At 42.8% G+C, this 15,022-nt stretch overlaps 1 protein-coding gene across 1 annotated transcript in view; it reads right to left on the reverse strand.

Annotated features, from left to right (window-relative positions):
- Positions 1-15,022, reverse strand: part of LOC124266320 (ribulose-phosphate 3-epimerase-like) — a 34,645-nt gene that overhangs the window by 9,934 nt on the left and 9,689 nt on the right. The window contains 2 exon segments of the mRNA XM_046701130.1: positions 13,722-13,808; positions 14,218-14,352. Of these exon segments, the coding sequence (XP_046557086.1) occupies positions 13,722-13,808; positions 14,218-14,352 (222 nt within the window).

Genomic DNA, 15,022 nt, shown 5'->3' on the forward strand with positions numbered 1-15,022 from the left:
TTACTGTGGCAGCAAGACACTGACTAACAGAACTAGTAGTCTTCTCCTCATCTAAGCTGACACATCCAACACTGATTACTCTGGCAGCAAGACACTGACTAACAGAACTAGTAGTCTTCTCCTCATCTAAGCTGACACATCCAACATTGATTACTGTGGCAGCAAGACACTGACTAACAGAACTAGTAGTCTTCTCCTCATCTAAGCTGACACATCCAACATTGATTACTGTGGCAGCAAGACACTGACTAACAGAACTAGTAGTCTTCTCCTCATCTAAGCTGACACATCCAACATTGATTACTGTGGCAGCAAGACACTGACTAACAGAACTAGTAGTCTTCTCCTCATCTAAGCTGACACATCCAACACTGATTACTCTGGCAGCAAGACACTGACTAACAGAACTAGTAGTCTTCTCCTCATCTAAGCTGACACATCCAACACTGATTACTCTGGCAGCAAGACACTGACTAACAGAACCAGTAGTCTTCTCCTCATCTAAGCTGACACATCCAACACTGATTACTGTGGCAGCAAGACACTGACTAACAGAACTAGTAGTCTTCTCCTCATCTAAGCTGACACATCCAACACTGATTACTGTGGCAGCAAGACACTGACTAACAGAACTAGTAGTCTTCTCCTCATCTAAGCTGACACATCCAACATTGATTACTGTCGCAGCAAGACACTGACTAACAGAACCAGTAGTCTTCTCCTCATCTAAGCTGATACATCCAACACTGATTACTCTGGTAGCAAGACACTGACTAACAGAACCAGTAGTCTTCTCCTCATCTAAGCTAACACATCCATCATTGATTACTGTGGCAGCAAGACACTGACTAACAGAACTAGTAGTCTTCTCCTCATCTAAGCTGACACATCCAACATTGATTACTGTCGCAGCAAGACACTGACTAACAGAACCAGTAGTCTTCTCCTCATCTAAGCTGACACATCCAACATTGATTACTGTGGCAGCAAGACACTGACTAACAGAACTAGTAGTCTTCTCCTCATCTAAGCTAACACATCCATCATTGATTACTGTGGCAGCAAGACACTGACTAACAGAACTAGTAGTCTTCTCCTCATCTAAGCTGACACATCCAACATTGATTACTGTCGCAGCAAGACACTGACTAACAGAACCAGTAGTCTTCTCCTCATCTAAGCTGACACATCCAACATTGATTACTGTGGCAGCAAGACACTGACTAACAGAACTAGTAGTCTTCTCCTCATCTAAGCTGACACATCCAACATTGATTACTGTGGCAGCAAGACACTGACTAACAGAACTAGTAGTCTTCTCCTCATCTAAGCTGACACATCCAACACTGATTACTGTGGCAGCAAGACACTGACTAACAGAACCAGTAGTCTTCTCCTCATCTAAGCTGACACATCCAACATTGATTACTGTCGCAGCAAGACACTGACTAACAGAACTAGTAGTCTTCTCCTCATCTAAGCTGACACATCCAACACTGATTACTCTGGCAGCAAGACACTGACTAACAGAACTAGTAGTCTTCTCCTCGTCTAAGCTGACACATCCAACATTGATTACTGTGGCAGCAAGACACTGACTAACAGAACTAGTAGTCTTCTCCTCATCTAAGCTGACACATCCAACATTGATTACTGTGGCAGCAAGACACTGACTAACAGAACTAGTAGTCTTCTCCTCATCTAAGCTGACACATCCAACATTGATTACTGTGGCAGCAAGACACTGACTAACAGAACTAGTAGTCTTCTCCTCATCTAAGCTGACACATCCAACACTGATTACTCTGGCAGCAAGACACTGACTAACAGAACTAGTAGTCTTCTCCTCATCTAAGCTGACACATCCAACACTGATTACTCTGGCAGCAAGACACTGACTAACAGAACTAGTAGTCTTCTCCTCATCTAAGCTGACACATCCAACATTGATTACTGTGGCAGCAAGACACTGACTAACAGAACTAGTAGTCTTCTCCTCATCTAAGCTGACACATCCAACATTGATTACTGTGGCAGCAAGACACTGACTAACAGAACTAGTAGTCTTCTCCTCATCTAAGCTGACACATCCAACATTGATTACTGTGGCAGCAAGACACTGACTAGCAGAACCAGTAGTCTTCTCCTCATCTAAGCTGACACATCCAACATTGATTACTGTGGCAGCAAGACACTGACTAACAGAACTAGTAGTCTTCTCCTCATCTAAGCTGACACATCCAACATTGATTACTGTGGCAGCAAGACACTGACTAACAGAACTAGTAGTCTTCTCCTCATCTAAGCTGACACATCCAACATTGATTACTGTGGCAGCAAGACACTGACTAACAGAACTAGTAGTCTTCTCCTCATCTAAGCTGACACATCCAACATTGATTACTGTGGCAGCAAGACACTGACTAACAGAACTAGTAGTCTTCTCCTCATCTAAGCTGACACATCCAACATTGATTACTGTCGCAGCAAGACACTGACTAGCAGAACCAGTAGTCTTCTCCTCATCTAAGCTGACACATCCAACATTGATTACTGTGGCAGCAAGACACTGACTAACAGAACCAGTAGTCTTCTCGTGATCTAAGCTGACACATCCAACACTGATTACTGTGGCAGCAAGACACTGACTAACAGAACTAGTAGTCTTCTTCCTCATCTAAGCTGACAGATCCAACATTGATTACTGTGGCAGCAAGACACTGACTAGCAGAACTATTAGTCTTCTCCTCATCTAAGCTGACACATCCAACATTGATTACTGTGGCAGCAAGACACTGACTAACAGAACTAGTAGTCTTCTCCTCATCTAAGCTGACACATCCAACATTGATTACTGTCGCGAGCAAGACACTGACTAGCAGAACTAGTAGTCTTCTCCTCATCTAAGCTGACACATCCAACATTGATTACTGTCGCAGCAAGACACTGACTAACAGAAGCAGTAGTCTTCTCCTCATCTAAGGTGACACATCCAACATTGCTTACTGTGGCAGCAAGACACTGACTAGCAGAACTAGTAGTCTTCTCCTCATCTAAGCTGACACATCCAACATTGATTACTGTGGCAGCAAGACACTGACTAACAGAACTAGTAGTCTTCTCCTCATCTAAGCTGACACATCCAACATTGATTACTGTGGCAGCAAGACACTGACTAACAGAACCAGTAGTCTTCTCCTCATCTAAGCTAACACATCCATCATTGATTACTGTGGCAGCAAGACACTGACTAACAGAACTAGTAGTCTTTCCTCATCTAAGCTGACACATCCAACATTGATTACTGTCGCAGCAAGACACTGACTAACAGAACCAGTAGTCTTTCTCCTCATCTAAGCTGACACATCCAACACTGATTACTCTGGCAGCAAGACACTGACTAACAGAACTAGTAGTCTTCTCCTCATCTAAGCTAACACATCCATCATTGATTACTGTGGCAGCAAGACACTGACTAACAGAACTAGTAGTCTTCTCCTCATCTAAGCTGACACATCCAACATTGATTACTGTCGCAGCAAGACACTGACTAACAGAACCAGTAGTCTTCTCTCATCTAAGCTGACACATCCAACATTGATTACTGTGGCAGCAAGACACTGACTAACAGAACTAGTAGTCTTCTCCTCATCTAAGCTGACACATCCAACATTGATTACTGTGGCAGCAAGACACTGACTAACAGAACTAGTAGTCTTCTTCCTCATCTAAGCTGACACATCCAACACTGATTACTGTGGCAGCAAGACACTGACTAACAGAACCAGTAGTCTTCTCCTCATCTAAGCTGACACATCCAACATTGATTACTGTCGCAGCAAGACACTGACTAACAGAACTAGTAGTCTTCTCCTCATCTAAGCTGACACATCCAACACTGATTACTCTGGCAGCAAGACACTGACTAACAGAACTAGTAGTCTTCTCCTCGTCTAAGCTGACACATCCAACATTGATTACTGTGGCAGCAAGACACTGACTAACAGAACTAGTAGTCTTCTCCTCATCTAAGCTGACACATCCAACATTGATTACTGTGGCAGCAAGACACTGACTAACAGAACTAGTAGTCTTCTCCTCATCTAAGCTGACACATCCAACACTGATTACTGTGGCAGCAAGACACTGACTAACAGAACCAGTAGTCTTCTCCTCATCTAAGCTGACACATCCAACATTGATTACTGTCGCAGCAAGACACTGACTAACAGAACTAGTAGTCTTTCCTCATCTAAGCTGACACATCCAACACTGATTACTCTGGCAGCAAGACACTGACTAACAGAACTAGTAGTCTTCTCCTCGCCTAAGCTGACACATCCAACATTGATTACTGTGGCAGCAAGACACTGACTAACAGAACTAGTAGTCTCTCTCTCATCTAAGCTGACACATCCAACATTGATTACTGTGGCAGCAAGACACTGACTAACAGAACTAGTAGTCTTCTCCTCATCTAAGCTGACACATCCAACATTGATTACTGTGGCAGCAAGACACTGACTAACAGAACTAGTAGTCTTCTCCTCATCTAAGCTGACACATCCAACACTGATTACTCTGGCAGCAAGACACTGACTAACAGAACTAGTAGTCTTTCCTCATCTAAGCTGACACATCCAACACTGATTACTCTGGCAGCAAGACACTGACTAACAGAACTAGTAGTCTTCTCCTCATCTAAGCTGACACATCCAACATTGATTACTGTGGCAGCAAGACACTGACTAACAGAACTAGTAGTCTTCTCCTCATCTAAGCTGACACATCCAACATTGATTACTGTGGCAGCAAGACACTGACTAACAGAACTAGTAGTCTCTCCTCATCTAAGCTGACACATCCAACATTGATTACTGTCGCGAGCAAGACACTGACTAACAGAACCAGTAGTCTTCTCCTCATCTAAGCTGACACATCCAACATTGATTACTGTGGCAGCAAGACACTGACTAACAGAACTAGTAGTCTTTCCTCATCTAAGCTGACACATCCAACATTGATTACTGTGGCAGCAAGACACTGACTAACAGAACTAGTAGTCTTCTCCTCATCTAAGCTGACACATCCAACACTGATTACTCTGGCAGCAAGACACTGACTAACAGAACTAGTAGTCTTCTCCTCATCTAAGCTGACACATCCAACACTGATTACTCTGGCAGCAAGACACTGACTAACAGAACTAGTAGTCTTCTCCTCATCTAAGCTGACACATCCAACATTGATTACTGTGGCAGCAAGACACTGACTAACAGAACTAGTAGTCTTCTCCTCATCTAAGCTGACACATCCAACATTGATTACTGTGGCAGCAAGACACTGACTAACAGAACTAGTAGTCTTCTCCTCATCTAAGCTGACACATCCAACATTGATTACTGTGGCAGCAAGACACTGACTAGCAGAACCAGTAGTCTTCTCCTCATCTAAGCTGACACATCCAACATTGATTACTGTGGCAGCAAGACACTGACTAACAGAACTAGTAGTCTTCTCCTCATCTAAGCTGACACATCCAACATTGATTACTGTGGCAGCAAGACACTGACTAACAGAACTAGTAGTCTTCTCCTCATCTAAGCTGACACATCCAACATTGATTACTGTGGCAGCAAGACACTGACTAACAGAACTAGTAGTCTCTCCTCATCTAAGCTGACACATCCAACATTGATTACTGTGGCAGCAAGACACTGACTAACAGAACTAGTAGTCTTCTCCTCATCTAAGCTGACACATCCAACATTGATTACTGTCGCAGCAAGACACTGACTAGCAGAACCAGTAGTCTTCTCCTCATCTAAGCTGACACATCCAACATTGATTACTGTGGCAGCAAGACACTGACTAACAGAACCAGTAGTCTTCTCCGCAGATCTAAGCTGACACATCCAACACTGATTACTGTGGCAGCAAGACACTGACTAACAGAACTAGTAGTCTTCTCCTCATCTAAGCTGACAGATCCAACATTGATTACTGTGGCAGCAAGACACTGACTAGCAGAACTATTAGTCTTCTCCTCATCTAAGCTGACACATCCAACATTGATTACTGTGGCAGCAAGACACTGACTAACAGAACTAGTAGTCTTCTCCTCATCTAAGCTGACACATCCAACATTGATTACTGTCGCAGCAAGACACTGACTAGCAGAACTAGTAGTCTTCTCCTCATCTAAGCTGACACATCCAACATTGATTACTGTCGCAGCAAGACACTGACTAACAGAAGCAGTAGTCTCTCCTCATCTAAGGTGACACATCCAACATTGCTTACTGTGGCAGCAAGACACTGACTAGCAGAACTAGTAGTCTTCTCCTCATCTAAGCTGACACATCCAACATTGATTACTGTGGCAGCAAGACACTGACTAACAGAACTAGTAGTCTTCTCCTCATCTAAGCTGACACATCCAACATTGATTACTGTGGCAGCAAGACACTGACTAACAGAACCAGTAGTCTTCTCCTCATCTAAGCTAACACATCCATCATTGATTACTGTGGCAGCAAGACACTGACTAACAGAACTAGTAGTCTTCTCCTCATCTAAGCTGACACATCCAACATTGATTACTGTCGCAGCAAGACACTGACTAACAGAACCAGTAGTCTTCTCCTCATCTAAGCTGACACATCCAACACTGATTACTCTGGCAGCAAGACACTGACTAACAGAACTAGTAGTCTTCTCCTCATCTAAGCTAACACATCCATCATTGATTACTGTGGCAGCAAGACACTGACTAACAGAACTAGTAGTCTTCTCCTCATCTAAGCTGACACATCCAACATTGATTACTGTGGCAGCAAGACACTGACTAACAGAACTAGTAGTCTTCTCCTCATCTAAGCTGACACATCCAACATTGATTACTGTGGCAGCAAGACACTGACTAACAGAACTAGTAGTCTTCTCCTCATCTAAGCTGACACATCCAACATTGATTACTGTGGCAGCAAGACACTGACTAACAGAACTAGTAGTCTTCTCCTCATCTAAGCTGACACATCCAACACTGATTACTGTGGCAGCAAGACACTGACTAACAGAACCAGTAGTCTTCTCCTCATCTAAGCTGACACATCCAACATTGATTACTGTCGCAGCAAGACACTGACTAACAGAACTAGTAGTCTTCTCCTCATCTAAGCTGACACATCCAACACTGATTACTCTGGCAGCAAGACACTGACTAACAGAACTAGTAGTCTTTCCTCATCTAAGCTGACACATCCAACACTGATTACTGTGGCAGCAAGACACTGACTAACAGAACTAGTAGTCTTCTCCTCATCTAAGCTGACACATCCAACATTGATTACTGTGGCAGCAAGACACTGACTAACAGAACTAGTAGTCTTCTCCTCATCTAAGCTGACACATCCAACACTGATTACTGTGGCAGCAAGACACTGACTAACAGAACTAGTAGTCTTCTCCTCATCTAAGCTGACACATCCAACATTGATTACTGTCGCAGCAAGACACTGACTAACAGAACTAGTAGTCTTCTCCTCATCTAAGCTGACACATCCAACATTGATTACTCTGGCAGCAAGACACTGACTAACAGAACTAGTAGTCTTCTCCTCATCTAAGCTGACACATCCAACATTGATTACTGTGGCAGCAAGACACTGACTAACAGAACTAGTAGTCTTCTCCTCATCTAAGCTGACACATCCAACATTGATTACTGTGGCAGCAAGACACTGACTAACAGAACTAGTAGTCTTCTCCTCATCTAAGCTGACACATCCAACATTGATTACTGTGGCAGCAAGACACTGACTAACAGAACTAGTAGTCTTCTCCTCATCTAAGCTGACACATCCAACATTGATTACTCTGGCAGCAAGACACTGACTAACAGAACTAGTAGTCTTCTCCTCATCTAAGCTGACACATCCAACACTGATTACTGTGGCAGCAAGACACTGACTAACAGAACTAGTAGTCTTCTCCTCATCTAAGCTGACACATCCAACATTGATTACTGTGGCAGCAAGACACTGACTAACAGAACTAGTAGTCTTCTCCTCATCTAAGCTGACACATCCAACATTGATTACTGTGGCAGCAAGACACTGACTAACAGAACTAGTAGTCTTCTCCTCATCTAAGCTGACACATCCAACATTGATTACTGTGGCAGCAAGACACTGACTAGCAGAACCAGTAGTCTTCTCCTCATCTAAGCTGACACATCCAACATTGATTACTGTGGCAGCAAGACACTGACTAACAGAACTAGTAGTCTTCTCCTCATCTAAGCTGACACATCCAACATTGATTACTGTGGCAGCAAGACACTGACTAACAGAACTAGTAGTCTTCTCCTCATCTAAGCTGACACATCCAACATTGATTACTGTGGCAGCAAGACACTGACTAACAGAACTAGTAGTCTTCTCCTCATCTAAGCTGACACATCCAACATTGATTACTGTCGCAGCAAGACACTGACTAGCAGAACCAGTAGTCTTCTCCTCATCTAAGCTGACACATCCAACATTGATTACTGTGGCAGCAAGACACTGACTAACAGAACCAGTAGTCTTCTCCGCATCTAAGCTGACACATCCAACACTGATTACTGTGGCAGCAAGACACTGACTAACAGAACTAGTAGTCTTCTCCTCATCTAAGCTGACAGATCCAACATTGATTACTGTGGCAGCAAGACACTGACTAGCAGAACTATTAGTCTTCTCCTCATCTAAGCTGACACATCCAACATTGATTACTGTGGCAGCAAGACACTGACTAACAGAACTAGTAGTCTTCTCCTCATCTAAGCTGACACATCCAACATTGATTACTGTCGCAGCAAGACACTGACTAGCAGAACTAGTAGTCTTCTCCTCATCTAAGCTGACACATCCAACATTGATTACTGTCGCAGCAAGACACTGACTAACAGAAGCAGTAGTCTTCTCCTCATCTAAGGTGACACATCCAACATTGCTTACTGTGGCAGCAAGACACTGACTAGCAGAACTAGTAGTCTTCTCCTCATCTAAGCTGACACATCCAACATTGATTACTGTGGCAGCAAGACACTGACTAACAGAACTAGTAGTCTTCTCCTCATCTAAGCTGACACATCCAACATTGATTACTGTGGCAGCAAGACACTGACTAACAGAACTAGTAGTCTTCTCCTCATCTAAGCTGACACATCCAACATTGATTACTGTGGCAGCAAGACACTGACTAACAGAACTAGTAGTCTTCTCCTCATCTAAGCTGACACATCCAACATTGATTACTGTGGCAGCAAGACACTGACTAACAGAACTAGTAGTCTTCTCCTCATCTAAGCTGACACATCCAACATTGATTACTGTGGCAGCAAGACACTGACTAACAGAACTAGTAGTCTTCTCCTCATCTAAGCTGACACATCCAACATTGATTACTGTCGCAGCAAGACACTGACTAGCAGAACCAGTAGTCTTCTCCTCATCTAAGCTGACACATCCAACATTGATTACTGTGGCAGCAAGACACTGACTAACAGAACCAGTAGTCTTCTCGCATCTAAGCTGACACATCCAACACTGATTACTGTGGCAGCAAGACACTGACTAACAGAACTAGTAGTCTTCTCCTCATCTAAGCTGACAGATCCAACATTGATTACTGTGGCAGCAAGACACTGACTAGCAGAACTATTAGTCTTCTCCTCATCTAAGCTGACACATCCAACATTGATTACTGTGGCAGCAAGACACTGACTAACAGAACTAGTAGTCTTCTCCTCATCTAAGCTGACACATCCAACATTGATTACTGTCGCAGCAAGACACTGACTAGCAGAACTAGTAGTCTTCTCCTCATCTAAGCTGACACATCCAACATTGATTACTGTCGCAGCAAGACACTGACTAACAGAAGCAGTAGTCTTCTCCTCATCTAAGGTGACACATCCAACATTGCTTACTGTCGCAGTAAAGACACTGACTAGCAGAACTAGTAGTCTTCTCCTCATCTAAGCTGACACATCCAACATTGATTACTGTGGCAGCAAGACACTGACTAACAGAACTAGTAGTCTTCTCCTCATCTAAGCTGACACATCCAACATTGATTACTGTGGCAGCAAGACACTGACTAACAGAACCAGTAGTCTTCTCCTCATCTAAGCTAACACATCCATCATTGATTACTGTGGCAGCAAGACACTGACTAACAGAACTAGTAGTCTTCTCCTCATCTAAGCTGACACATCCAACATTGATTACTGTCGCAGCAAGACACTGACTAACAGAACCAGTAGTCTTCTCCTCATCTAAGCTGACACATCCAACACTGATTACTCTGGCAGCAAGACACTGACTAACAGAACTAGTAGTCTTCTCCTCATCTAAGCTGACACATCCAACATTGATTACTGTGGCAGCAAGACACTGACTAACAGAACTAGTAGTCTTCTCCTCATCTAAGCTGACACATCCAACACTGATTACTCTGGCAGCAAGACACTGACTAACAGAACTAGTAGTCTTCTCCTCATCTAAGCTGACACATCCAACACTGATTACTCTGGCAGCAAGACACTGACTAACAGAACCAGTAGTCTTCTCCTCATCTAAGCTGACACATCCAACATTGATTACTGTGGCAGCAAGACACTGACTAACAGAACTAGTAGTCTTCTCCTCATCTAAGCTGACACATCCAACATTGATTACTGTGGCAGCAAGACACTGACTAACAGAACTAGTAGTCTTCTCCTCATCTAAGCTGACACATCCAACATTGATTACTGTCGCAGCAAGACACTGACTAGCAGAACCAGTAGTCTTCTCCTCATCTAAGCTGACACATCCAACATTGATTACTGTGGCAGCAAGACACTGACTAACAGAACCAGTAGTCTTCTCCTCATCTAAGCTGACACATCCAACACTGATTACTGTGGCAGCAAGACACTGACTAACAGAACTAGTAGTCTTCTCCTCATCTAAGCTGACACATCCAACATTGATTACTGTGGCAGCAAGACACTGACTAACAGAACTAGTAGTCTTCTCCTCATCTAAGCTGACACATCCAACATTGATTACTGTGGCAGCAAGACACTGACTAACAGAACTAGTAGTCTTCTCCTCATCTAAGCTGACACATCCAACATTGATTACTGTCGCGAGCAAGACACTGACTAGCAGAACCAGTAGTCTTCTCCTCATCTAAGCTGACACATCCAACATTGATTACTGTGGCAGCAAGACACTGACTAACAGAACTAGTAGTCTTCTCCTCATCTAAGCTGACACATCCAACACTGATTACTGTGGCAGCAAGACACTGACTAACAGAACTAGTAGTCTTCTCCTCATCTAAGCTGACAGATCCAACATTGATTACTGTCGCAGCAAGACACTGACTAGCAGAACTATTAGTCTTCTCATCTAAGCTGACACATCCAACATTGATTACTGTGGCAGCAAGACACTGACTAACAGAACTAGTAGTCTTCTCCTCATCTAAGCTGACACATCCAACATTGATTACTGTCGCAGCAAGACACTGACTAGCAGAACTAGTAGTCTTCTCCTCATCTAAGCTGACACATCCAACATTGCTTACTGTGGCAGCAAGACACTGACTAGCAGAACTAGTAGTCTTCTCCTCATCTAAGCTGACACATCCAACATTGATTACTGTCGCAGCAAGACACTGACTAGCAGAACTAGTAGTCTTCTCCTCATCTAAGCTGACACATCCAACATTGATTACTGTGGCAGCAAGACACTGACTAACAGAACCAGTAGTCTTCTCCTCATCTAAGCTGACACATCCAACATTGATTACTGTGGCAGCAAGACACTGACTAACAGAACTAGTAGTCTTCTCTCTCATCTAAGCTGACACATCCAACATTGATTACTGTGGCAGCAAGACACTGACTAACAGAACCAGTAGTCTTCTCCTCATCTAAGCTGACACATCCAACATTGATTACTGTGGCAGCAAGACACTGACTAACAGAACTAGTAGTCTTCTCCTCATCTAAGCTGACACATCCAACATTGATTACTCTGGCAGCAAGACACTGACTAACAGAACCAGTAGTCTTCTCCTCATCTAAGCTGACACATCCAACATTGATTACTGTGGCAGCAAGACACTGACTAACAGAACTAGTAGTCTTCTCCTCATCTAAGCTGACAGATCCAACACTGATTACTGTGGCAGCAAGACACTGACCAACAGAACTAGTAGTCTTCTCCTCATCTAAGCTGACACATCCAACATTGATTACTGTCGCAGCAAGACACTGACTAGCAGAACTAGTAGTCTTCTCCTCATCTAAGCTGACACATCCAACATTGATTACTGTCGCAGCAAGACACTGGCTAGCAGAACTAGTAGTCTTCTCCTCATCTAAGCTGACACATCCAACACTGATTACTGTGGCAGCAAGTCACTGACTAACAGAACCAGTAGTCTTCTCCTCATCTAAGCTGACAGATCCAACATTGATTACTGCGGCAGCAAGACACTGACTAACAGAACTAGTCGTCTTCTCCTCATCTAAGCTGACACATCCAACATTGATTACTGTGGCAGCAAGACACTGACTAACAGAACTAGTAGTCTTCTCCTCATCTAAGCTGACACATCCAACATTGATTACTGTGGCAGCAAGACACTGACTAACAGAACTAGTAGTCTTCTCCTCATCTAAGCTGACACATCCGACATTGATTACTGTGGCAGCAAGACACTGACTAACGGAACTAAAGTACTGTCGGAAATAGAAAAAAACTGTTTTTAGGCTGTTACTCTGTATCCCTAAAATTGACACAATTGCAAATAGCATATGTCGAAATAACCCATATTGGCCTAACTGGGCGTTCAGGGGGATGCGTAATTGGATATCCAGAAAAGCATGTTTTCTCGTAAAATCTGGCAAAACTTAGAAAAAATACGAATAGCTGCTGAAAACAATAGATCAGACTATAGATGGCAAATAGGTCGCTCAGACAGGTATGACGACGGACCGTCGACTCACTTGACATGAAATGCAGGTGCTGCCCTCAGACACAAGGATCTCAGATATATTTTATGCTTCTTCATGTGTATTGAATCTGTCTCTATTGATTATCTAATCGTAGCTAATGACTCTATCCCCAAGCCCGACCCCAACTACTGTCAGCAACACCCGTCTCGGTGTTGCTTTTGAGACGACCCCTCCTACCTGTTTCTTTTTATATTGATAGTGAGACTCAATGGTATCTATCTCCTTAATAGTTTCAGTATTAAAGTTGTTATTTTTTACGTCTGCTATAGTTTATAATAAAACTAAGTCTAATTTCATAATGGATATTCAAAAAGTGTCATTTGTTATACAATATCATCGCACACTAATTTGCATAAAGCCATGGTCTGCTCCAAATAAGTCGCTTCAGACTTTGAAAAAACCTGCACTGCTCATTTCTGCACTAATGTTTCCTCAGTAAAATCCTTCTTTAACATTTCCTATCTCCCTCCCACTGAGACTGTAGTTAGGCCGAACTTAGTTTAACACATATTTCACACTTTCACATATTAACTACCTAAATTGTCGATATAAATGTGAAAAAAACAGTTTCTTTCTATTTCCGACAGTACTATAGTAGTCTTCTCCTCATCTAAGCTGACACATCCAACATTGATTACACTGGCAGCAAGACACTGACCTCGGCACACTGCTGGATGGTGCTGGGACCCACGCCACCGTCAACCTCGATGTCCAGGCTCCGGGACTTTTCACGCAGGAACTGCACCTGTCACAACAAATATCTGACTAAGTTGTGACTGACTATCATGCCACAACAAATGTTCACAGTCAATCCCTGTCACTTCAGTACACCCAGAATATAACGTACAAGCTGGGACTGAATTAGTCGTGTTTTATGCCACTCAGTCATTTTCCAGTATTATAACGGCAGGACACACGGAAGTTTGATTCACATGTTACACCTGTACCAACATCTAACCCAGGTTTTCCAAGACCTACCCAAACTGACCAAGGGGAAGGTCACATGAACACTTGATCCATGTTCAAGGGTGAGACATATATATCATTTGCTATGTTATTCAATAAGTGACATTGTAATCTTCAGGGAGCATTGAACTATGCAGTTCTGTACCCATCAGTTCTCGACCATACTTCAGTAGATACAAGCAGCTGACCTTTGACAAACATTCCCCCATAAACTTCTGTCCCCCAAAGCCGGGGTTGACGGTCATGACGAGCACAAGATCCACCATGTCCATATAAGGCAGCACACCATCTACACCGGTCGGGGGGTTAATGGCCAGACCCACCTAAACAATACATAGAGGGTTAAGAAATCTGTGACCTCTTCAATATCTACCAATAGTCACCTTCGACCCCTATCATTAACAAATGCAGTAATCTTAGTCCGTTGCCTATAGCCATGCAAAAAAAAACAATCACTTGTTTAATTTTCAAAAATATACTCATGGAAACGATTAAGGGAACACATGAAAGTACAAGTGTTCCTTTATTTATTTCCAGAATTACACCCACAGTGCAATACATACCGTGTGAAGAAACCTGGAAAAGAATAAAGGAACTTTTGTACTTTCATGTGTTCCCTTATTCGTTTCCATGAGTGTATATTGATAGATCATATTTTTAAGCCTTAAGTCCAAGTCTTTGTACATTTGAAGTTTGAGGAAAACAGAAATAGGGCTGCAACTCCAGTATGAGAAAAATACGATACATGTCATGAATATTGGGTAACGATTACAGGGTGATGATTACCTATACAAGTCAGCAGTACATGTATTTATCTTTAATCTATATTAAAACAGTACTTGATTCAGCTTGATTTAGCCATGTTGACAGCGTCAATACCCAGTGATCACATATAGACAAAGAAGATATACAAAGTGTGTATTCCTTTCTGCATATCTTGCTTTGAAAAATACCACACACATACAAGTAAAACACTCCCTTTTATAAAAGTCA

The sequence above is a fragment of the Haliotis rubra genome, unplaced genomic scaffold (genome assembly GCF_003918875.1).
Source record: "Haliotis rubra isolate DU_JTF1 unplaced genomic scaffold, ASM391887v1 Scf1248, whole genome shotgun sequence".
NCBI lineage: Eukaryota > Metazoa > Mollusca > Gastropoda > Lepetellida > Haliotidae > Haliotis > Haliotis rubra.